This window comes from Lucilia sericata, unplaced genomic scaffold (assembly GCF_015586225.1).
Source record: "Lucilia sericata isolate MDLA Ls3-8-SP2 unplaced genomic scaffold, ASM1558622v1 Contig000232F_arrow, whole genome shotgun sequence".
Lineage (NCBI taxonomy): Eukaryota > Metazoa > Arthropoda > Insecta > Diptera > Calliphoridae > Lucilia > Lucilia sericata.
Genome location: NW_023994259.1, coordinates 25,050 through 52,890, shown reverse-complemented (window position 1 = coordinate 52,890; position 27,841 = coordinate 25,050). Strand labels below are relative to the sequence as shown.

At 27.9% G+C, this 27,841-nt stretch overlaps 2 protein-coding genes across 4 annotated transcripts in view; one reads left to right on the top strand and one right to left on the bottom strand.

The window, feature by feature from the left end:
- LOC119602438 (protein SHQ1 homolog) overlaps nucleotides 1-27,841 on the top strand; it is a 64,374-nt gene that overhangs the window by 27,366 nt on the left and 9,167 nt on the right. The gene's annotated exons all lie outside the window — the stretch shown is intronic.
- Nucleotides 1-27,841, bottom strand: part of LOC119602437 (putative epidermal cell surface receptor) — a 58,580-nt gene that overhangs the window by 21,816 nt on the left and 8,923 nt on the right. For all 3 annotated transcript variants that reach the window (XM_037953955.1, XM_037953957.1, XM_037953956.1), the window contains exon 3: nucleotides 541-2,138. In XM_037953955.1, coding sequence (XP_037809883.1) covers nucleotides 541-2,138 — 1,598 coding nt within the window. The remainder of the gene's footprint in view (nucleotides 1-540; nucleotides 2,139-27,841) is intronic.

Sequence of the window (27,841 nt, the reverse complement as noted above, 5' to 3'; positions counted from 1 at the left end):
GACTATAGACTATAGTCTAGCTGAGACCATAGACGAAACTTTATAGAATCTAGTATAAATTATAGTCGACACTATAGACTTAACTGGAGACTATGGTCTAAATAATAGTCAATACTATGTACCAAACTGTAGTCCTGTCTAAACTATAGCCCAGACTTTAGATAAAACTTTATTTGTTTGGAATGTTGTATGTTGCCTTCTCCTAAAGGTTATTTCTCTTTTTAGAATTGACATTATCAAGCTGCATTTATCTATTGTTTATGTTTATTTTAAACAATTTAATAAAATTAATTGATTTTCAAGATTTTACACATCTTTTCCCATTTTCTTAAAACAAAATTATTTAAATATTAAATTATTGTTTTTTAACTGATCATGTTCACTTAATAAACATTCTTTGAAAAAAAACCTCTATTATAAACTAATAACAAACGACAACTACAGGGTCAATTCAGATGTTATTTAATTACAAATCGTTAACGTTTTTATTCACCCCTCCCTCTCTCTCCCTCCTATCTTAAACACAAATGGAAAACTTACCTTATAACTTTTGCCATCTGCCATACATTCACGATGCATTGTATCACCGGCTGCTGTAATTTCAGTTATTTTCATTTGTGGCTCCTCATCAGGGTTTGTAGTGGCATTATTTTCATTCGGCTTACTGGTAGTGGTCATCTCCTCTTTGGTATTTTCATGTATAGCAAAATGTTGATTATGACCATTGTGTTCATGTAAATGTTCATGTGTTTTGGCCTCTTCTTCGTCGTCGTCCATACTGACATCGCTTAAGTCTTTGAATGGTGAAGTTTTTTGCTCATGATTGTCGTGGGCTCGTTGTGTTGTCACAAAATTATAATGATAATTTAAGTTATCTTCATCTTCGGCTGATATGGAAGAGTCAACGGAGCGACCCTCGCCATTGAAAACATAAACAGCTGGCATATCATGAGACTTTTCTGTGGTGCTAGAAGAGGTCATGTGCTGTTGTTGCTGCTCATCATGTTCGGCCATATCGTTAGTAGTATGGTTATGCTCATGTGTGGTGGTGTGATCGTGGGTGCTATGATCATGTACGGTGTGATCGTGTGTACTATGATCATGTGGGTGTTCATGATTGTGTTCAGTCATTTGATGTCCTTCAGTAATGCTAATTACTGGTCCCACAGGTGTGGCCACTGTGGTTGATGTAGTTAAAATACTTTCTTGCTCTTCGTCATCATCATCATCGTCATTCATGTTGATGGCTCTAGCCCTACCCTCTGTGGTTTCATTGTGCATAACGCCATTAAATAGTATGGCGGGTTTGGCAATTGATTCATTTTCATCAGTTTGTGTATGTTCCAAAGGTTTTGGTGTAGTTGTTGTTGTTGTTAATGTATCCATGGATTCTTCAGTACTGGATAACATTTGATAGTCCTCATGTTCGGCCAAACGATCATGATTCTCCGACAATATATGAGCATGATAGGGATCTTCATGCTCTTCCAATGTTTTCGAAATGTCTTTTTCTCTATTAAGTGATTCTTCACTTTGACTAGCTGTGATTAGGGTAGCGGGATGTCTAAAATTATTCAAGTCTTTAACATCATCTTCAACTTCGGCAGAAATTTGATTGATGTGCTCTTCAGTTTGAGGTTCAATTTCATTGAATTTCTCAGTGGTAGTAGTAGATGTCAACAGGTGTTGATGATGATCGTAATGTTCATGCTCATGATTAGGATGATCATGATGCTCATGTTCATGTTGTTCATTTATCCTTTGTATATGATCCTCTTCATTTGTATTATGATGATGTTCATCAGCATGTTGTTGCTCTTCTTGTGGTTTATGTTCATGATCATGATGTTCATTCATCATCATTTCATTCATCATCAACATGTGGTTGTTGTTGTGGTGTTGCTCATTGAGTATAGTAGGTGTTGTTGTGGGCTCTGTTGTCATAATCGGTTCAATTGTTGTCATTGGCAATGAAGTTTCTCCTTCATTTGTTGTTTCAATTAATTTATTTGTTTCCGTTGTTGTACTCGTTGTTGTGGTTGATGAATCTTCTTGCTTTGAATCCGGTAACATTGTGGTTTCCATTGCCATCATCATATGTGGTGGTGGCATTGTGGTGTCCATTGTCGATGAGGCATCTGTAATAAAAAGTAATAGAATAAAACAATTGTAGTAAATTATTGTTTTAAAAGTGATTTCATTAGATAGTGAAATTTGTTTGTATTTATTAGTGTCTTAAGTTTTTTGTTTTTCTGTCAAGGTAGTTTAGCATTTTTATTGGGATTTCCTTGGTTTGGTTTAGTTTGTAAAAGAAAAAGTTAGATTTCCTGAAAGGAAATAAGTAAAACTTTAAGGTTGTTCTTTTCAGTTACATATATCAAAAGTTAGCCTTGGACTAAATGAGCCTAAATTTTAACCCCACTCAAGCCATTGATATCATTTCAAAACTTATTCATTCATCAGAACAAAATGACATTTTTTGTTTGCTTTGTCTCTCAGAATCTTCATTTTTTTTAATACTTCTGCCAAATACCCTTGAAAAAACAAACCAAAATTATCATACCCAGAAAAAATTGTACCTTATCTGTTTAAAAATTCCAAGAATTCATATGATTCAATTTTCAAAACTAACATTTATCATTTACTCACACCAAAAAAAAAAAAAAAATAATAATAAAAAAACAAGCCTGAGAATCTTCAAAAAATTTAATGGCAGCTTGTGTAAGATTTGGTAAATGAATGTTTACCCCTTGCAAGTTATATTTTAGCTTTTGTTATACAATTTCTTGAGAATTTTTCACAAAAAATAAAGATTTTTTTAATAAGCTTAGAAATAAACGTGTAATAATACAGCGTTCAGCTATAATGATGATTTTATGAATGTACGTTTTATATATAGATTTTTTTATTCATTAAAGATCTTCAATGAAAAATAAGCGTTAAAGTGTGAAACAAAATAAAAAATACAGAAAAGGTTTCATTTTAAGTTCAATCAAATTAGACACCCTATATTCCTTTCTTTGCTAAAAAAAAAACAGAAATATCACAATGACATAATAACTTTAACTATAACACCATGATACCCTCTTAAATTAAATTCATGCTTAAATTTATTAGTAATTTTTTATTATAAACTTTACTAAGAATATACGTTTTATTATTCCTTTTTTAATTATTTTCTATGATTTTTTAATTGCCTTTCTGTAAAGAATTTAACTGTTTGTCTTTCTACTTATGACATACTTCATTTGCCAATTTTGGTTGTTTAATAATAACTGTACGTGGGCCAAATACGCCTTATAATTGTTCTTTTTTGAACAACAAAGAAATAATGACAAAATATTAAATAATTATAAAAGGTGATTGACTTGTAGAAATAATGAAAAAAACTTAAATAGCTATTGAATTACAATTGTAAAACGAGCTAAAGTACAATAAGTTATAACGAGAAAACGAAAGACTTAAGCAAGAAACTTGATTTTTTAGGAAATGTTTGTTTAATAGAAACAAAATTGAAAAAAATTATAGAATTATTTCTACAAATTCTTTTTATAAAATTTTTTTGATAATTTTCTTTTTATGGGATAAATTCTCTATTTATAGAAAATATTCGAAAATTAAATTTTTTTAAAGAAAATTTTCGTAAAATTTTCATTCAATTCTCTTTTTTATAGAAAATTTTCTTTAATTTCTCTTTTTACAGAAAATTTTCGATAAATCTTCTTTTTATAGAAAATTTTCGATAAATCTTCATTTTATAGAAAATTTTTGATAAATCTTCATTTTATAGAAAATTTTTGATAAATCTTCATTTTATAGAAAATTTTTGATAAATTCTCTTTTTTAATAGAAATTTTTTGATAAATTTTCTTTTTTTATAGAAATTTTTCGATACATTTTCTTTTCTTATAGAAAATTTTCGATAAATTTTCATTTCTTATAGAAAATTTTCGATAAATTTTCTTTTTTATAGAAAATTTTCAATAAATTTTCATTTTTTATAGAAAATTTTCAATAAATTTTCTTTTTTTATAGAACATTTTCGATAAATTTTCTTTTTTTATAGAAAATTTTTGATAAACTTTCTTTTTTATAAAAAATTTTCGATAAATTTTCTTTTTATATAGAAAATTTTCGATAAATTTTCTTTTTTATAGAACATTTTCGATAAATTTTCTTTTGATAGAAAATGTTCGATAAATTTTCTTTTTACAGAAAATTTTCGATGAATTTTCTTTTTATAGAAATTTTTCGATAAATTTTCTTATAGAAAATTTTCGATAAATTTTCATTTTTATAGAAAATTTTCGATAAATTTTCTTTTTTATAGAAAATTTTCGATAAATTTTCTTTTTTATAGAAAATTTTTGATAAATTTTCTTTTTTATAGAAAATTCTCGATTTTGTTTTTATGTAAAAAATTTTCGATAAATTTTCTTTTTATGTAAAAAATTTTTGATGAATTTTCTTTTATAGAAAATTTTCGATGAATTTTCTTTTTATAGAAAATTGTCGATGAATTTTCTTTTTATAGAAAATTGTCGATTAATTTTCTTTTTATAGAAAATTGTCAATGAATTTTCTTTTTATAGAAAATTGTCGATGAATTTTCTTTTTATAGAAAATTTTCGATGAATTTTCTTTTTATAGAAAATTTTCGATGAATTTTCTTTTTATAGAAAATTTTCGATGAATTTTCTTTTTATAGAAAATTTTCGATGAATTTTCTTTTTATAGATCATTTTCAATAAATTTTCTTTTTATAGAAAATTTTCGTTAAATTCTCTTTTTATAGAAAATTTTCGTTAAATTTTGTTTTTATACAAAATTTTCGATAACTTTTTTTTAGAAATTTTTCGTTAAATTTTCTATTTATAGAAAATTTTTGTTAAATTTTATATAGAAAATTTTCGTAAAATTTTCTTTTATAGAAAATTTTCTTTAAATCTTCTTTTTATAGAAAATTTTTGTTAAATTTTCCTTTTATAGAAAATTTTCGTTAAATTTTCTTTTTATAGAAAGTTTTCATTAAATTTTCTTTTTATATAAAATTTTCATAAAATTTTATTTATATATAAAATTTTCATTAAATTCTCTTTTTATAGAAATTTTTCATTAAATTCTCTTTGTATAGAAATTTTTCATTAAATTCTCTTTGTATAAAAATTTCTCGTTAAATTCTTTTTTAATAGAAAATTTTCGTTAAATTCTCTTTTTATAGAAAATTCTCATTAAATTCTCTTTTATTATAGAAAAATCTCATTAAATTATCTTTTTATAGAAAATTTTCGATAAGTTGCCTTTTGGTAGAAAATTTTTCGAGAAATATTAATTATTTTTTTACATATGCGTTTTTCTATTTATTTGAAATCATGTTGAAATACTATTACATAATAACTAATCAAATGCTCAAGCTTGCTGAGTGAAAACAAAAAATAAACTCAAATAAATGAATTCATTAATGATGTATAAATAAACAAAAACAAGTCAATTGTCACAAGAAAACACCTAAAGCGTTAAATAAAACCAAAGACAAAATTATTTAATTAATTTACAACCTACGAAATAAAAACAACATCATTATAACTAACCTAAAACCAAAAAAACAAAAAACACCAAAAAAAAGTTTAATGACTCACACAACAACCCACTAAATGTTTAAACAAATAACTAGCAGAAAAAGCACGTGTTGAAGTAATAAAATAAAAGAAAGAAATTGTTAAAATATCTGTAAATTTCTGTGGTTTTTTGTTATTATTATTTAATCAATGATGCATTTCCGTTAAATTAATAGTTTCCATCTTGTTGACTATTATCATTTACACACACACACTAAAATTAAAATACAGAAAAAAAACGTATAAACATCCGCTTGGTTATTTTTGTATTTTTTTCCAGTATTTTTTTTTTAACAATATTCTTCATTGTGGCTTTTCATACTGACATTAAATAATGTATTTTCTTTATTCTACAATACATTTATGATAAAACGTGCTTGGCTTAATGATGGGTTCTTAATATAAAAAGCCACCTTTTATGTGTTGTGCATACATATTTATGCAGTTTCTGTTTCTGTTTTAGTTTTTTTTTTGTTTGTTTTTTGAATATGAAAATATAAAATTTAAACTTCAAAGAATCGTTAAAATCCTTGTTTTGTTTTTCTTTTTTTGTTATCAAAACAACTTTAACTAGCATGTAGAAATATTTTACATATATTTTGTTGTTATGTCTGGTTAAAGAAAACAAAAGACTTAAGGCACAAACTTGGCGTCGATATGGTTTGTTTATGCTAGTGTGTGAAAATTAGAATACATGTGAAAGTAAATTAAACTTAATTTTGATAAAACAAAGCTGTTAAATATTAAGTGTTGTTGTTAATTAACTATATTGATTAGTTTTTATTCACTTCAATTTTCTCAATTTTTATTAACACTTAATAGACTTTTAGAACATTTTATTAAACATTTTAATTAATTGTTTAACACTAGATAAAGCTAGTGGCCGTTAAACTTGTTTTAATTTGAAACACCATTAGAGATTCTAAAAACTTTTTTGTTAAATAAGTAAACATTTTAATTAATTCTAAACCTTTTATTTTTATAAAATTTCGCCCTCCAGTTTAAAAACTTTTATAAGTTTAATTATATACGTATTTTCATATACATATGTCAATTTTCTTTATATAGGCGATATAGAGTTAATTATTAACACTTTGTTGCTAAAGGAAATGCTTTTAAAATTGACCTAGATTCTTAAAGATAAGAATACAATTTAATTCCACCCCTTAAAGAATATCTTGGCATAATAATTATATAGCTATTGCATTTGGACCACGTTGCCAACGTATGTTAAATCAAAAGTTAGTAATTTAGTTTTATTAAACAATTGCTGGCGTATATGTGTAATTTTGTCTGAGAATGTTGTTACAAAAACTTTGTAGAAGTAGGTGGTAAGAGTAAATTGTAGAATTATCATTGAGTAACACAAAAATGTATATGTTACGTCAATTCTTATGGCCATCGGTAAGCAATCAGTTGATAGATAACTTTATAAAACAATTGAGATATAGATTTCTAATTTGAATTACTTACGAATAGACGAAATAGAAAACCACTATGTTTTACAAAGGCCACGAAACATTCTTACGGATCGTGTCATATTGGTTTACAATGTGTGCTCGAAACTATTGGAGAAGTCATAAGGTAGTGGCGACTTTGAAGAATTAAAACAATGATCCCACAGATCAGCCAATAGAAACCAAGAATTAAAGTCATTACTCCATAAGACTTGATGTGATGCTCAATAAGAGCTTGCCAAATCTATCGGAGCTACTCAAGCAGCAATTTCAAAACATTTGCAATCAGCAGGATTTATCTCTCCGTACAAATTGAAGCCGATAGACCTTTACAGACGAATTTTCATTGATTAAATGCTATTTTGCTCTGATAACACGACGGTAACCCAAGGCTTAAATGACCATATGTTAAGCCCGGCTAACCAATCGAGATGATACCAAACCGAAATATCCATGGCGCCCAGATAATGCTCTCAAAACGATCAAATGTATCCACGGTTTTTCCTTGGAATGATTTGGTGGTTGCTGTGGTTTAAACTCAAATTCGAGGGAAGAGGATATAGGTTAAAGCGCTGATGCACGGTAAAGTCTATAATTTTGGATAAGTTCGGAGCTGTATATGATACAGGATGAATGTAGGGATATACGGATCTTACCCGCCCGTATATCTAGAGTGAGTGTGTCGGATGTTGTTGTTGTCTATGAGCGTGTCGAATGAATGAGAAGTGTGCTGGGTTGAATGGTGTTGTATGAAAGGTATTCTTTACTCTGTTCATACCAAATTTACCACAGTGTGTTCTCTGTTCGGTCTAACGAATACGTCTCTAGGTCTCTAGTATGAGTAGGTGTTAAGCGTATATGATACTGGATGAATGAAGGGGTATACGGATTTTACCCGCCCGTATACCTAGAGTGAGTGAATCGGAAGTTGTTATCTATGAGTGTATCGAATGGGTTGAATGGTGATGGATCTTCTACAAGTAATGGCTTATTTAATGGATTCGTGTTCCGGTCTACCGAATAAGTTTTAGGTGCTGTTGCCACCTCAACAGAGGCCATCCGTTCTGTAAGTAACGGGGCAGCAATGATCAGAGATTAGCTAGCTCGAGTACTTGAAGAAAGTGCTTGCACATGGACCGGCACGGACCATTTACGTGAAGCACTTCGACATCTTGCACCAAATGCAACTGATTCGTTTCAAGTAAGCAAGACCCAAAATATGCGGCCTGACATGAAAACACCATCATATCTATTACCTGTTAAAAACTATTAAGAAAGAAGTTTTGCTTCTCCCGCCTTATAGTCCAGACGTTGCTATTCCTACTTGTTCCTATGCAGAACGCATCAGAGCAAAATATTCTTTTGGTGTTGAATTCATATGTCAATAAGATGAGACAAAACCATAACCAAGCTTTGAATTGTAATTATCTTTGAAGAAAATTAGGAATAACCTCTCATTAAAAGTATTACTTACATATGCATGTGTCTTAAGTCTTTTGTTTTCAAAAGTGGTCTGATACAAAATACGATTTTACCAGCAAAGTATTTGCTTTTTAAAACTAACTAAACACCAGCTTTAAATACATTTAAACTTTTTCTTGAATTTATTATTTCTACACATGCTCTAGATTAACTTTTCAAAGTTATAAATTTAAAAACACATTTTTTTTGTTCAAATACACCACATGACCTTCATCTTGAAGTAAAATACAAAACAACAATTAATATAGATTAATACATATAAATATTAATATTGACATTTTTATTTATGCAAACATTTAAGACTTGAAGCTAATGCAATATTAAAGTCTAATATAAAACCTAAACATTTTCGAACGTTTGCACTTGTTTCAGGGTCAACTGGTAATAAAAATAAAAATGTAATAAAAACAAACATTTAGATGACAGTCATATGATCTTAGTAATACAAGAGCAAATTATAAATTACCAACTGAACTTTGTAATCATAAAGAGTTCAATGTTTAAATGTATGAAAAAAAGCTGTTTTATAAAATGAAAACTTAATTTTGTAATATTTAGTAAAATACTAAAAAAGGCAGCTGTTTTAAGCAATTAACGTGTAAAAAAATAACACAAACATTTAGCAGACAAATTGTTTAGAAAGAAAATAAAACACAACACAATTTCAAAGTATTTGTTATTTATTTACTTTCTTATAAAATAACAATGGCAAAAAACAACAACAACTAACGCATCTTTCTTGTTATTTTCTTTTGCTGTTTTTGTTTGTTTATTTATTTCTTTTATTTTTACCAACTCAAGGTTCATGTCAGTAACCCTTTCTTAAAATGCAATAAAAGTTTTCAACTTTAATGGCCTAAAGGAAAAAACCCAAACAAACAAACACTCATACCACTAAAACGTACTAAAACTCGTCTTATGGCCAAACTAACAATATATTTATACGTTATTTTTTTATATTCCTGTTGAGCCAAAACAAAACAGAATAGCAACATAAACAGTATGAACTGAACCTAAAGCCACCAAAGAGCATTTTACTACTTGTACATATGAATGTCTGTATAAAAAAATAACGTTGCCCAAACCAAGAGTGTGACTAAATGTTGAAATAAAAACTTTAACTAACAACAATACTGTGGTAACAGCACAACAACTACAGCAACAAAAAGAAAACAAAATTTTGCAAAACGGAACAAAAAAAACAACAACGTTCTAAAACGTTTGAGGGATTTGCATGGTTTTATAGTGTTGCTCCATGAAAAAACAAATGGTTTTTACGTTCTTCTTGCCACAAACCAAAACAACAAAATTCTACAATAGTATTGTATACTTTTTAATAGTTTATAACCCAGCGGACATTTTTTTCTCTAAAAAGAGAATTTTAATGAAAATTTTCTATAAAAAGAAAATTTCAACGAAAACATTCTATAAAAAGGAAATTTTGACGAAAATTTTCTATAAAAAGTAAATTTTAATGAAAATTTTCTATAAAAGGAAAATTATCACAAATTTTCTATAAAAAGAAAACTATCGCAAATTTTCTATAAAAAGTAAACTATCGCAAATTTTCTATAAAACAATTTTTCGTAAATTTTCTATAAAAAGAAAATTAATCGTAAATTTTCTATAAAAAGAAAATTAATCGTAAATTTTCTATAAAAAGAAAATTAATCGTAAATTTTCTATAAAAAGAAAATTAATCGTAAATTTTCTATAAAAAGAAAATTAATCGTAAATTTTCTATAAAAAGAAAATTTATCGTAAATTTTCTATAAAAAGAAAATTTATCGTAAATTTTCTATAAAAAGAAAATTTATCGTAAATTTTCTATAAAAAGAAAATTTATCGTAAATTTTCTATAAAAAGAAAATTTATCGTAAATTTTCTATAAAAAGAAAATTTATCGTAAATTTTCTATAAAAAGAAAATTTATCGTAAATTTTCTATAAAAAGAAAATTTATCGTAAATTTTCTATTAAAAGAAAATTTATTGTAAATTTTCTATTAAATGAAAGTTTATCGTAAATTTTCTATAAAAAGAAAATGTATCGTAAATTTTCTATTAAAAGAAAATTTATCGTAAATGTTCTATAAAAACAAAATTTATCGTAAATTTTCTATAAAAACAAAATTTATCGTAAATTTTCTCTAAAAGAAAAATCTATCGTAAAATTTCTATAATAAGTGAATTTATCGATCGTATTTATCGCAAAATTTCCCTCACCATAGCCTGCTGGGTTTTAAGTTGCATGAATAAAATAACGTCTAGTGTTCATGCTTTGTTAAAGCATACAAATACTACTTCACTCCATTTATTTTTCATTTCATACAAAACAAAATGCAGAAAAATAATAGTATGAAATACAGAGAGCAAAAAAAAAACGTTAAAAATTCCTAGGAAACTATTAATGTTGACTTAAGATTTTCGTTTAGAATATAGCCGTATTCGTGAATACATGTTTGAAGAACATTTACAACCTAAAAGTTTAATGTTACGCTCTAACTGATGAACAAACCAACGAAAAACGAATAATATTTATTTTTTAAGTATAACTAAACATAGGAAATACAAGACTTCTCGGATTAACCCATTAGTGCATGTAATAGAAAAAACAAACATAAAATTCAACAGGCAGAAAAATTAAGTATTCATTTACTTTAATTGCTGAGATTTTTTTAAATAGGTCAGCCTTAAAACATTGTCAATTTGGAAAAAGCTTGCAGAATTAGTTTTAGCTTTTTGTTGCAGGAAAGCAAAGTAAAGCATTTCAATTCTCACATAATTGAGTTGGAATTTTTGAATAGAAGTGTTACCAAAACTTACACAACTATTTTATGCCAATGCCTTTTTCAATACCTATTTGCCATACAATAGAAGGCGAAATGATTGAAACCACAAATTAAAATTCTTATATTGTTTAAATAATATTTTTGTAATTATTGTAAACAAGCCAAAATTAATTAAACGCTGATTCACAAAAGTATCTAAACCAAGCCACGCATGTTCAAAAAACCACGAATTTTATTGTTTATACATTTCAAAAAAAATAAAGGTGATAAATGACTGACAAGTCTGCACCTAAAAAAGTGACCTTAAATGTACAACAACATGATTTTTTTCATTATTTAATAATAAAATGTTAAAAACCAAAAACAACTTAAATTAAATTGAGGAGGTGTTTTTTTAGAGTTCACGTAGAAAATGGCATAGTTTTGTACAAGAAGTTATCTCAACGAATAGTTATAACAGGAATTCCTTATAGTTTTTTTAATATATATTTTTTTTTTTTTGAAATTTTTATAAATTTTCTATTTTGATAAATATTATTTTATATAGAAAATTTTCGAAAACTTTCTTTTTATATAAAATTTTCGATAAATTTCCTTGTTGTATAAAATTTTCGAAATTTTTTGATAAATTTTCTTGTTGTAGGAAATTTGCGACAATTTTTTTTAGAAAATTTTCAAAAAATGTTCTTTTTTGTAGATAATATTTGTTAATTTTTCAATCTTTTAACTAACTAACTAACTAACTAACTAACTAACTAACTAACTAACTACTAACTAACTAACTAACTAACTAACTAACTAACTAACTAACTAACTAACTAACTAACTAACTAACTAACTAACTAACTAACTAACTAACTAACTAACTAACTAACTAACTAACTAACTAACTAACTAACTAACTAACTAACTAACTAACTAACTAACTAACTAACTAACTAACTACTAACTAACTAACTAACTAACTAACTAACTAACTACTAACTAACTAACTAACTAACTAACTAACTAACTAACTAACTAACTACTAACTAACTAACTAACTAACTAACTAACTAACTAACTAACTAACTAACTAACTAACTAACTAACTAACTAACTAACTAACTAACTAACTAACTAACTAACTAACTACTAACTAACTAACTAACTAACTAACTAACTAACTAACTAACTAACTAACTAACTAACTAACTAACTAACTAACTAACTACTAACTAACTAACTAACTAACTAACTAACTAACTACTAACTAACTAACTAACTAACTAACTAACTACTAACTAACTAACTAACTAACTAACTAACTAACTAACTAACTAACTAACTAACTAACTAACTAACTAACTAACTAACTAACTAACTAACTAACTAACTAACTAACTAACTAACTAACTAACTAACTAACTAACTAACTAACTAACTAACTAACTAACTAACTAACTAACTAACTAACTAACTAACTAACTAACTACTAACTAACTAACTAACTAACTAACTAACTAACTAACTAACTAACTAACTAACTAACTAACTAACTAACTAACTAACTACTAACTAACTACTAACTAACTAACTAACTAACTAACTAACTAACTAACTAACTAACTAACTAACTAACTAACTAACTAACTAACTAACTAACTAACTAACTAACTAACTAACTAACTAACTAACTAACTAACTAACTAACTAACTAACTAACTAACTACTAACTAACTAACTAACTAACTACTAACTAACTACTAACTAACTAACTAACTAACTAACTAACTAACTAACTAACTACTAACTAACTAACTAACTAACTACTAACTAACTAACTAACTAACTAACTAACTAACTACTAACTAACTAACTAACTAACTAACTAACTAACTAACTAACTAACTAACTAACTAACTAACTAACTAACTAACTAACTACTAACTAACTAACTAACTAACTAACTAACTAACTAACTAACTAACTAACTAACTAACTAACTAACTAACTAACTAACTAACTAACTAACTAACTAACTAACTAACTAACTAACTAACTAACTAACTAACTAACTAACTAACTAACTAACTAACTAACTAACTAACTAACTAACTAACTAACTACTGACTAACTAACTAACTAACTAACTAACTAACTAACTAACTAACTAACTAACTAACTGACTAACTAACTAACTAACTGAATGAATGATCATTTTCGAAACAATTTTAAAAAAAATTTCGTAAGATTTCGTTAAAGTTTTCTTTTTATAGAAAATGTCGTTAAATTTTTTTTTATAGAAATTTTTCGTTAATTTTTCTTTTTATAGAAAATTTTCGTTAAAGTTTTCTTTTTATATACAATTTTGGATAAGTTTTCTTATTAAAGAAAATTTTCGTTAAATTTTATCCTTATAGAAAATTCTACTTAAATTTTCATTATATATGTTCGTTAAATTTTCTTTTTGTAGAAAATTTTCGTTAAATTTTATTTTTATAGAAAAATTTCGTAAAATTTTTGTTTTATAGAAAACTTTCGTTAAATTTTCTTTTTATACCTTATTAAATTCTAAGACGATCTAGCCATGTCCGTCCGTTTGTCCGTCTTTCTGTTAAAAACATTAGTCCAAAAGGAATGAGCTTGGGGGTTGAAATTTTTCACAAATATTCTTTATAGGTAGGGTTTGTTTGGTATTGAAAATGGGAAAATAGCATCGATCCATAATTGACCCTACCCCCTTATAAGGTCCTCATCAGAAAATGACTTAAACGTTCTTTACTGGATTCAAAATACGAGTATAGCGATGAAAACTGACATAAGTAAGTCTCTTACGAACCAAAATCTCTATAATTGACCCTACCCCTCTATAAGGTCCCCTTGAGAAAATTACTCTAACGCTCCTTACTGGCTTAAAAATAAGATTATTAAGATGAAATTCGACATAAGTAGGTTGCTTTTGACTGACTTTTATGAGAATCAGAATCTGATTGACCCTACCCCCCATATAAGCTCCCCTTGAGTGATCATGATGTTAGAGGAGCATTCGTTTTATGGCATACGGTTTGATTGTGGGTATAAGAGAGTCGGCACAGCCGAATATAAGACTCTCTCTTGTTTTTTTTTATTTTTCTTTTTTAATTATAATTAAATTCTTTAATTTCTCTTTTTATAGAAAATTTTCATTAATTTCTCATTTTATAGAAAACTTTTGACAAAATTTATTTTCATAAAAAATTTTCAACAAAATTTTTGTTTTTCGATTGCGCATTTGAATACTCTGTAAACATATTATAAGAATTTGTTTTCTTTATAAGATTTATGACTCATATTTAGTATTTTTAAGGAGTTGCAAATATTTACTCTAATAATATAAAAAAATCAAAAATAAATATTATTAAATAAAATACGTGGGCCTATAAGAAAAATTTCGTAATTGTTTTGTTTGTTGAAATATTGAAATTGACAACCTTTCATAAACAATTTCAGTTATTTTTTTGTTGTATGTGCTTTTCTGTTTATTTAGTTTCTGCTTGAGAAGAAACCTGAATTATTTGTTTGGTTTGAATATTTTGTGATTTTTTTTTTAATTGTATTTATTTGAGCCAGCTTTTGTTGCAAGGTATTGTTCGTGGGATTTACGTTCATGCCATTACTTAGTTTTTTTTTTTTTACAAAAAGTGCAGTGGTGCGTTAATAAAATTTAATTGCAAATTCATATGTATTTTGAGTTGGTCTAGACCGTATTAAGTATTAGACCAGGTTACAAGTATTACAGTAATTTTATATGAATATGTTTTACATTAGATTAAAATATTTGTGTAATTTGTTATTAGAGAAGTTTGTTCGTTTTTTTTTTTTGTTATTATTAATATTTAGTAATTAATATATGTTTATTTGTAATAATTACAACGCCTTTATCATGTAAATTAGTTAAACGAAATGTTATATATTTTATATAATTTTTGAAAAAAAATTTTTTTCAAATTATCCGAATTTAACCTAATGTCACCATAAGATATCACGTAGCAACAATTCCCCTCTAGTGTTTATAGTAAATCTTTTTCAAACCCCCTTTAAAACATTAAATTAAATTTTATTCATTTAATTGTTCTAGTTTACATTTCGAAAACGTTGTGCAAAATGTTATACCGTTTCAATTTGTTTAATTGAATATTTCTAATGACTTCAGCTACTGCTTATTAAGTTCTGTTAAGTTTCTTTAAAAGAAACAAAACTATAAACAGCCAATCAACCCTGACATTAATAAATAGAAATATTTAGAATTTTTAGTTTTAAATAAACAACAACTTGTTTTCTAATTAAAAGTTTAAAATACAAACAGCGAAGCAAAGCAAACAAGTGAAACTTCTTTAAAGTTTTTTATAAAATTAATTAAAGACATTTGAACTTTAAACACAAATTCTTTTAAATAGAGAAAGTAATAATTTCTTTCATATCTTAAATCTTAAAAAAATTTTTTGGCAAACATATTTAATTTCTAAACCATAAAGAAAATACTTTTCTTTTTCTTTATTTTTTTCTACTTACTAAATAAATATACAAAAAAATAAATTCTATTTAATGTTCATTCATTAAAAATTTCCTGCAAAATACTTGTCTTGATGTAATGACATACATATACATATATTTTCCATTTTGCTGGCTTTTCATTTCACTGATTTTGTTTGTTTTGCTTGATTTTTTCCATATACTAAGAAAGTCATTTGATTTCTTTTACCACAAGTACTATGAAAAATGTTGAGAGATGAAAGAAAAAAAAAACAGGTTAAAATATTTACAAGTGGTATTTTAGAGGGTCATATATAGTATACACAAACACACACTTATAGTTAGTTTTTTGTGGTTTTAGTTGGTAGTTGTATCATCACCATGCCACCATCGCCACCACACCGGTAGTGTCATCTTTTTGTCTGAAAAACTAACTAACAAGTTGTTTGGTTGCCCAGTTTTTTTTATATTTTTTACCTTTACTTTGAAAATTTATTCAACCATAAAAGTAGTCAGTAAACCACAACATTATAATATTGTAGAGAGGGAAATTAAAAAAAAAAATAATCATAATGAGATGAAAATAGTAGAAAATAATTTTTTTTTCAGGAAATAACATTTTATCATAATAATAATGATGATATTTATTATAAAGTTTTTTTTTTAGAAAAAGAAACTAAAAGTTTAAAATTTGATCATATTATTCGTCTTAGCTATCTTTTTATTATGAGAATAATTTCAGAGATTTGTGAGACAATTTCATCTTAAAAACATAAGATATTAAGAAATAAGTAAGATACCCTACACCACTAATTATGTTACAAATGCTGATTAATTTTTTAATAGAGCATTTAATGTAATTTTTACCTTAATTCAGAAATATTTTAACAATTTGTTAAAAAAAGGGATTTTCTAAAAGAGGGGTTATATGGGGTCAGTGGGTTAATATAAATATCCTTATAAATTTTGGTAGAGGGATTAACGTCTACATTAAAATTATTTATGCAGAATATCATCGTAATATTAGTGTTTATAAGTAAATTGTAACTATCAAGTCATTTTCTGATGGGGACTTTATATGGGGGATAGGGCCAAATGAGGCTCGATCATTACGAAATGCAGCAATATCAATAACACTTATATAAAACTAAGTTTTGTCGATTTCTGGAGTGATAAAATAACATATAACATATTTATTAGTTCAAAAGTTCTATTCGGGGAGTATGGCTGTATGGATCCTATGCGAAATGGACCGATTTGAAACATTTTCAATAGGCTTCGTTCTTGGGTCAAACAAATTCCTCGAATTATCTTGAAGATTGCGACCTGTAGCGTGCGCACAAGGTTTACATGGACAGACGGACGGACAGGCGGACGAACGGACAGACGGTCATAACTAAATCGACTCAGAAAGTGATTCTGAGCCAATTGGTATACTTTAAGGTGGGTACATGACCAATATTTTTGGGTGTTACAAACATCAGCACAAACGCATAATACCCTCCCCATTATAGTGGTGTAGGATATAAAAACGAAAGACTTAAAAGATAAACCTGAAATAGGTTTAAAATAAAACTGAACAATAAAGGATAGCAACACAGAACTAACTAACTAACTAACTAACTAACTAACTAACTAACTAACTAACTAACTAACTAACTAACTAACTAACTAACTAACTAACTAACTAACTAACTAACTAACTAACTAACTACTAACTAACTAACTACTAACTAACTAACTACTAACTACAACTAACTAACTAACTAACTAACTACTACTAACTAACTAACTAACTAACTAACTAACTAACTACTACTAACTAACTAACTAACTAACTAACTAACTAACTAACTACTACTAACTAACTACTAACTAACTAACTAACTAACTAACTAACTAACTAACTCCTAACTAACTAATACTAACTAACTAACTAACTAACTAACTAACTAACTACTACTAACTAACTAACTAACTAACTAACTACTAACTAACTAACTAATTAACTAACTAACTAACTAACTAACTAATACTAACTAACTAACTAACTACTACTAACTAACTACTACTACTAACTAACTAACTACTAACTAACTAACTCTCTAACTAACTAACTAACTACTAAACTAACTAACTAACTAACTAACTAACTAACTAACTAACTAACTACTAACTAACTAACTAACTAACTAACTACTAACTAACTAACTAACTAACTAACTAACTAACTAACTACTAACTAACTAACTAACTACTAACTAACTAACTAACTACTAACTAACTAACTAACTACTAACTAACTAACTAACGAACTAACTAACTAACTAAACTAACTAACTAACTAACTAACTAACTAACTAACTAACTAACTAACTAACTAACTAACTAAACTAACTAACTAACTAACTAACTACTAACTAACTAACTAACTAACTAACTAACTACTAACTAACATAACTAACTAACTACTAACTAACTACTAACTAACTAACTAACTAACTAACTAACTAACTAACTAACTAACTAACTACTACTAACTAACTAACTAACTAACTAACTAACTAACTACCTAACTAACTAACTAACTACTAACGAACTAACTAACTAACTAACTAACTAACTAACTACTAACTAACTAACTAACTAACTAACTAACTAACTAACTAACTAACTAACTAACTAACTAACTAACTAACTAACTAACTAACTAACTAACTAACTACTAACTACTACTAACTAACTAACTAACTAACTAACTAACTAACTACTAACTAACTAACTAACTAACTAACTAACTAACTAACTAACTAACTAACTAACTAACTAACTAACTAACTAACTAACTAACTAACTAACTAACTAACTAACTAACTACTAACTAACTAACTAACTAACTAACTAACTAACTACTAACTAACTAACTAACTAACTAACTAACTAACTAACTAACTACTAACTAACTACTAACTAACTAACTAACTAACTAACTAACTAACTAACTAACTAACTAACTAACTAACTAACTAACTACTAACTAACTAACTAACTAACTAACTAACTAACTAACTAACTAACTAACTAACTAACTAACTAACTAACTAACTAACTAACTAACTAACTAACTAACTACTAACTAACTAACTAACTAACTAACTACTAACTAACTAACTAACAACTAACTAACTAACAAACTAACTAACTAACTAACTAACTAACTAACTAACTAACTAACAAACTAACTAACTAACTAACTAACTAACTAACTAACTAGTTAACTAACTAACTAACTAACAAACTAACTAACGAACGAACGAACGAACTAACTAACTAACCCATTAAAATCGAACAATTTTTAATCTCAGAGCTTAGTCAGAAAAAACTTATTTTGCACGGATATGCGGGAAACTTTCGTCGATTAATAAAGCCTTGGTCATTATGACAACTGAGTACGTGAGGACAGAATAACGGGTTTGTACTGTGTAATCATGCAAATGGTAACCTCCAATATTCAAAGCATTCTTCTCCATAAACTTCAGCATTGAATTAACTACTTATAAAAACAGGTTTTGATTTCAGCACACAAGGTCAAATTGCTGGCTTAATAGATCCTTTTTTGAAAATTCGGATTTAATTTTCTATTTACAATCAGTTCAGTATATATGGTATTATTGAAAGAATTTTCAAGTCATTCTGTGAGGTGGGGACATAGTTAAATTTTTCCAAAACATTCTCTGATAAAAAAACAATAGTTTCAAATAGTATTCAAACTCTTTTAAAGTTAGCACAACTCTTTGAAATTTTTTAACTCTCCTCTGACTAATTCTACAAAGAAAACATTTATAATTAGCTTACTGTACTCGACGACCCCATTTCTTAACATATTTAAAACTCATCATGACTAAAGTTAAACAAAAATATATTTTTTTAAAAAATACAATAAAATAAAGCAACATTGTTGGTAAGCAAATTCTTATTTCAATTTAAATCCAATTAACATTTAAGTGTTAACAAAGTTTCGGTATTTCATATCAATTACAGTAAGAGCCTTTTACTTTTTTGAGTTAACGGGGTTTTTTTCTTCAGTTTATGAAATTTAAGACATATTTCTGCGAACCGTTAGAATATGTAATAGAAATTTATTTTGAAAAAAAAAAAACAACAAAAGACCAGTGAAATAGCATTAAAGTACTAGAAAAACATAATCATTTACAATACATGATATGGCAAATTTATTTTAAAAATAATATTATTTGCTGTGAATATAATAGTAAACAGGGAGTTGAAATTATATTGTTAATCTAATTAACAGTTTTAAGTTGCGTTATGGGATTTAAAAAGGTGAATGCGTTATTTAATTTCGAGCTAAAGAGATATTTTTTGTTCAACAACAAAAATATTATTAATTGAATTCGTTAAATTTTGTTATGTAGCAAAAAATTTCGTAATCAAAGTATTTTTGTTGAAGTGATCGTTGCACAGTGTCTCGTTAAATGTAAAAAATACTAAAAAATATATATATTTTAACATTAAATATAAAGCATATATTGCAAATCTCCTCAACTAGGGGGCGTTTAATTCAGTTGTACTTTTACATAACAAATGTATGGAAAGATTGTGTATGTATTAGTTTTACGAGTCCAACAGATGATAATTAAAACATCATCATCCCTAATCTTAACAAGGATGAAATAGAGCGAATGTTGGAAGAGTTTAAGACAGCATACTTAAGTTAGCGTCCAACAAACAATGGCTATCTGAGGCACATGGAGGAAAATTGTGAAAGATGCTCCAGAAGATCATATTGGGTCAATCACAAGACAATCTAAAGGATTCCCTCTCAACGTCTAAGCCAAAGAGAAGCTGATCACCAGAGGAACTGAACACTGAGAACTTACTTAAGAAGAAAAAGTTCTTCCAGACTTTTAATATACAGATAAAGCCAAGTCGTACCTTTTAAAAGGAGTCTCCAGTTTGAATACGACTAGTGAGGGAGACAAAGCACGTCTAACAAATCAACCTCGAAGGAAATAGAAGCCTCTACCAATACGGAAAAAGAAGCTAGAGACTTAAAAACTAAAGTAGAGAAAACACTAAAAAGATATCTGCTTTACAGTCAACGACAGCGATAACTCAATGGTCATGATTCCAGCGAGGTAAAAGATTTGGTCACAACAATAAAATAGTGTACCATGTAATTGCTTCTAAGGGCAATCAATAGAGAGCGTGAGCTTCGAATTCAGGAGGGTTGTGATGGTCATGACAATGTGCTTTCACCCTGATAATTGTAGAAGATAAGGACCCTTAGGAAGTCACTAGGAGTGATTATTTAGAGGTAACTGCTTTGCAGACTACGACGCCGATAACTCAATGATCAAGATTTTAGTAAGGTAAAAGATCTGGTCAACAATAAAATAGTAGGCCATGTAATTGTTTCTAAGGGCAAACAATAGAAAACGGGAGCTTCGAATTCAGCGGGATTGCAAGCGTCATGGCATTGGATTAACAATGTACATGCATCCCGGTAAATGTGGAGGAGGAGGACCCTTGAGAATTCGCTAGGAGTGATTAGTAAGAGGTATCTGCTTGGCAGTCTACGACGTCGGCAACTTAATGGTCAAGATTCCAGTAAGGTAAAAGATCTGGTCAACAATAAAATAGTCGACCATGTACTTGCTTCTAAGGGCAAACAATAGAGAGAATAAGCTTTGAATTCAGCATTCTGATAAATGTGGAGGAGAAGTGCTTTAAAAATTAGGAGTTATTATGAAGAGGGATTTTCTTGTGCTTTCAAAATCCACAAACTACCTAAAAGGATGGTACTGCGAATGATCGCATATTGGAAATTCTTGGTAGCTAAGCTGGACGTGCAAAAATTGAAGTTTTTAAAGGAAATTTCCCATCTAAAGCCTTTTCAAAATTGGTAAGGTACCCATTGGAATCGGTGATACCATTAACCCCTATAAGAACACGGAAGTACCAATTACTGCGACCACTACAGGCTACATGTAAGAGTGAAATCCTAGAAACTAGAAGGCGACCACTGACTCAATATAAAGAATACTGTAAACACCAGTATCCCTCCAGGCTGTCTGGTGGAGTCAAACCTGCAGAGAGAGGAGGTTATCACTAACTCACAATAAAGCATTTTCGCTGCCTAACCCTAGAGTAAATATGTATATTCTGGATTCTTATAGATGGCGATAATAGATTAAGCTTTGTTCGCCTGTCTGTTCGTCGGTCTGTATGACTTTTGAAATTAATTTTCTATAGACTCCTGATATCTTCGGAATCAAAGTCTTCAATAATTCTATCATAAATGCTTTAGGGAAATTTTTTTTTATATATAATATCTGCAAAATCGATCTATAAATAACGAAGATATGAGCAAAATATCGAAACATTAAAATATTGTTTAAAAATGTTTGTAATTATATAGCAACGCATCATTAAAACAACAACAGATAGCTCTATTATTATATTTGTTGTAGTTATTTGTGGTGTAGGGTATACCACTATGGTAGAGATGGTATTATTCGTTTGTGCTGATGTTTGTAACACCCAAAAATATTGGTCCTACATCCACCTTAAAGTATACCAATCGTCTCAGAATCATTTTCTGAGTCGATATAGCTATGTCTGTCTGTCTGTTTGTCTGTCTGTCCGTCCGCCGTCTGTATGTCCATGTAAACCTTGTGCGCACCCTACAATTCGCTATTTTTTGATGAAATTTGGCACACACTCTTCGTTTGACCGTATCACCAAAAACATAGCATATCATATGGTTGGCCATGCCCAACTATAAATTCTTATTTGTTTTTATACACAAGAAGTTTATGACTGAAAACAACAACAATATATAGCATTGTGTTTTAACGACTGAAATCAGGGATGGAAAAAATTTATGAATGAAATCGGCATTTTTTCGGGAAAATTAAAAGAAAAAATGTAATAAAAATAAATAAAAAAGTTTGTTTAAAAAAATTTATGTAAAATAGTTTCCTACATTTTTTCCTTAAGATCGCTTCAAATATAATACAAACTTCAAAATGTAATTACGTCACAGCACCGTGCGTTATGGCTAAAACTTTAACAAATCTCATTATTCAGCAAAATTTGAAATTTAAGGTTTTAGCCAAGAAATAAAATATTTCTCAATCAATTTTTTTTACTTTTCGCATCATTAATGATTAGTTAAAATCGTTTATAATTACACGTTCAAAAACTTTCTGGTGTTTTCAATTTCTGTGATTAAATGTTTGTTTTAGCACGGTTTCATTTGGATTCTAAAAATAATCCAACAAAATCCTACACTTAATTTCTCTTTCAATGCCAAGCCCAGTTTTTAAATTCCATAAAAAATTTAACAAACAAATTAAAATAAACTTAACAATATGCAAGAACTTTGTTTAACACTTAAAAAACAACAATTATTTAAAAAAGCAAATTTTTGTTAATTATTTATAAACACATGATTCTTAAAAAAATAAAATTTTTTGTGTAACACCTACTTAAAAATATAACGCAAAATAAACTTTAAATGACTGGCAAGCAAGACAAGGCCATTTGAAAAAAATAAGCAATAATTGAAAATCATATAAAAAAAGATTTAAATAATAATCATAAAAAAATTAATTTAAATCTTAAGAAATATAAAAAAAACTAGTTTTTAGCAAATTGTTATTTCCAACAACCATAATGTAATTATTGAAGTTCAAAGTTAATTTATGGTGGTAATAAAAACACACACACACACATATATATAATTTTTGTTAAAATTTTTTTTCTTCATTAACTATATAACTTGTCTGTGAAGTGAAATAGAGAGAGATTTAGAATCTAAAGCCATTAGCTGTTTATATCTAATGTGACTGTACTAGAACTTTTTAAATACTGGTTGGTTACCTAGATGTTTGCTATTGAAATGGAAAATGTTAATGGCGAAATATAGGTGTTTGTTAAAGCCATTTTAATGTTCATAATAAACTTTAGATTTGCACATTCATTGGCCTTTGATATGATGAAACTGAAAAGTTGTTTTCAATTACGAAAGTGAAAAGTATTAAAAAGTTGGTGATAGTTAGACTTGGCAGACGTCTATGAGAACTATGGTCTTTTTTAAAAAAATGTTACTGCAAACTAAGTATTCAATTTATTACATTTTATATTTAACTAGAATATTTATTTATCTATTACTTTTCTTCTGACTAAAACCATTAAGTATTTATTACTTAAAAATCTCAACCAAACATTGTTGGCTAATGTCTTTAAAGTGCGTCATTTATTTGCTTTTACTTAACATTTTTTTATTTTCATTATTTTTCTACCAATCTAATTGCTATTGATCTTTTTAAACCCATTCACTTTATATGTATTTCTACAAATATTTAACATTGTAATATGTTAATAGGCGGATTTGCAAATACTGTTGAAATAATATTAAATGAGAAAATACAAAAACACTTTTGCTAATTGTTTTTATTGTAATTTATTTGATTTAGTTAACTAAATAAATGTATTTAGTTCAAAGTTTCTCGATTGTGCAATTATGCTTAAAAGTTATAAATCGTTTTAGTTTAATTTGTTATAAATACTTAGTTGTTTTAAAGTAATTGTTTTTAAGGTTTTTAAATTGTTTAACAACTTTATTAAGGGGGTTCAAAGTTTTAGGAATTATATACAAATAACATAGTCTAGTCAAAAGGATAGCTAATATACTAACCTATAGACTAGTGCAAAGATTAGAGCACAGAAAAATCCAAAAACCAGACTAGTCCCCTGAATAGTTCATAGACTTAAAGACTAATTCATAGGCTAGTTACTAGATTAATCAATAGACTAGTTCATAGATAAGTCACTGAACTAGTCCACAAACTAGCCCATAGACTAGTATATGGACTTGTCAATAGATCTGTCAATAGACCAGCCCATAGACTAGTTCATAAACTAGTTCATAGACTAGCCCACAGACTAGTTCATAGACTTTTCCATAGAGAAGGCCAAAAACTAGTCCAATTAATGGATTATATCATAGACTAGTCCATAAACTAGTCAATAAGCTAGTTCATATACTATTCAATAGGCTAGTCTACCGACTATTCAATAAGCAAGTCTATAGACTAATCAATAGAACAGATTATATAATAGTCAATAGACTAATCCATAGACTATTCTATAGAGTAGTGTAGTCAATAGACTAACGCAAAGACTACTAACAATAGACTATTTCATGGAATAATCCGTAGGCTAGTCCATAGACTACAAACTAGACTAGTAAAATTGCAAGTCCATAGGCTAATAGACTAGTCAATAGACTAGTAAATAGACTAGTAAATAGACTCGTCAATAGACTAGTCCATAGACTAGTCAATAGACTAGTCCATAGACTACTCAATAGACCGTCAATAGATTATATCATAGACTATATACTAGGTCACATACTAGTTCATAGACTATTCCATAGGCTAGTCACTTGACTAGTCAATAGGCTAGTCAATAGACTAGTCCATAGACTACTCAATAGACCGTCAATAGATTATATCATAGACTAGTTCATAGACCTGTCGATAGACTAGTTCATAGACTAGGCCACAGACTAGTTTATAGACTATTCTATAGACAAGGCCGAAGACTAGTCAATCAATCGATTACACCATAGACTAGTCAATAGACAAGTCCATATACTAGTCAAAAGACAAGTCCATAGACTAGTCAAAATGCTAGTTCATATACTAGTCAATAGACTAGTTCATAGACTAGTCCATAGACTAATCTATAGACCAGACAATAGAATAGTCAATGGACTAATCCATAGACTAATCGAAAGAGTAGTGCAGTCAATAGACTAGCCCAAAGACAATAGACTATTCCATGGAATAATCCGTAGACTAGTCCATAGACTACAAACTAGACTAGTAAATAGACCATAGACTAGTCAATAGGCAGGTCCATAGGATAATCAATAGTCTAGTAAATAGACTAGTCAATAGACCAGTCCATAGACTAGTCAATAGACCTGTCCATATACTAGGTCACAGACTAGTTCACGGACTATTCCATAGGCAAGTCAATAGACTAGTCCATAGACTTGTCCATAGACTAGTCAATAGACCTGTCAATAGACTAGCCCATAGACTAGTTCATAGACTAGGCCACAGACTAGTTCATAGACTATTCCATAGACAAGGCCAAAAACTAGTCTAATCAAGCGATTAGACCATAAACTAGTAAATAGTCAAGTCCATATACTAGTCAATAGACCAGTCCATAGACTAGTCCATAAACTAGTCAATAGGCTAGTTCATATACTAGTCAATAGACCAGTCAATAGACCAGTTAATAGACTAGTCAATAGACTAGTTCATAGACTAATCCATAGACTAATCAATAGACCAGATAATAGAATAGTCAATAGAATTATCTATATACTAGTCGAAAGAGTAATGCAGTCAATAGACTAGCCAAAAGACTACTCACAATAGTACTCCAGAGACTACTCAATAGACTAGTCCATAGACTACTAACTAGACTAGTCTATAGACCATAGACTAATCAATAGGCAAGTCCATAGGCTAATAAATAGACTTGTCCATAGACTAGTTAATAGACTTGTCCATTGACTAGTCAATAGACTTTTCCACATACTAGTTAATAGACTTGTCCATGGACTATTCACTAGACTAATAACTAGACTAGTGTAATCATAGACTAATAAATAATGACTAGTCAATAGACTTGTCAGTTCTTAGTTTAGTCCATATATTAGTCATAGACTACTAACTAGACTAGTCATTAGACTACAGACTAGTCAAAAGAAATGTCCATAGGCTGATCAATAGATCAGACAATAGAATAATTGACTAGTTAATTGGCTAGCCAAAATAGACTTGTTCATAGACTAGTCAATATACCATTCCATAGACTATTCACTAGACTAACCCATATACTAATGACTATACTAGTGTAATCATAGACTGTTCAATAATGACTAGTCAATAGACTAGTCCAATTTAATCAATAGTGACTAGTCCATAGACTAGTAAATAAACATAGACTTTAGTATATTGACTAGTCCATAAATACATTAAATAGAGCTATCCATGGACTAGTCCAGCAATCCATGGACTAGTCCAGGCAATAGGCTAGGCAATAATTCAGGAATTTGTTCCATATTTTAATAAATACTCTCAAAGCTCAACACTCCCTCAAAATTTTCAAAATTCTTCGACTTTTTTGTATAACTAACACGTGTCTAATTCAATACAACATTTTAGGTCTATAACAATTTAATTGCCATAAATGTTAACTATTCTGCAGACTTTTTTACATTTTTATTTTATTAATAAAATAAAAGATATAAACTTGTTTTCCTACCCCTTAAAGAAACAATTTCAAATCTACTATAAAGATAGCAAAAGTCTGCATTTGTTCAATAAATATTTTTTTTAAATATTTACATAATTCGTTTACAACCCATTTTTTCAGTTTGTTTAACTTGGATTTGCATATTGTCATATACATATATGACAATCAAATAAAAAATTAATACATACATATACATATGCATTTTGCAGATACTGTAGTTTATAAATATGGAAAAAATTGTTTACTTAATTAAGTCGTTTTTTATGTGTGGGTGCAAACAAATAATGTTTAAAAAAAATTACAAAAAATATACAAAAATAAATGTAAATAATTTCTGCTTGGTGGCAGCCTTAAAAAAAATTAAAAATTGAAACAAGTAAGAAATTATAGTCGGGCGTGGCCGACCATATGATACCCTACACCAGTTATGAATATTAAATGTGATTTATTTTTCATAATAAAGCATTTATCTTCAATATTCCCTTGTTCCGATACATTTAAGCAATTTATGGATGAAAAACTAATTTTCTGACAGAGGCTTTATATGGGGGCTAGGGGCAAATATGGACCAAGCCCGATAAAATTTTGTGAATATATTTATATTGACATAATATTTTATTGTGCTGAATTTCATCG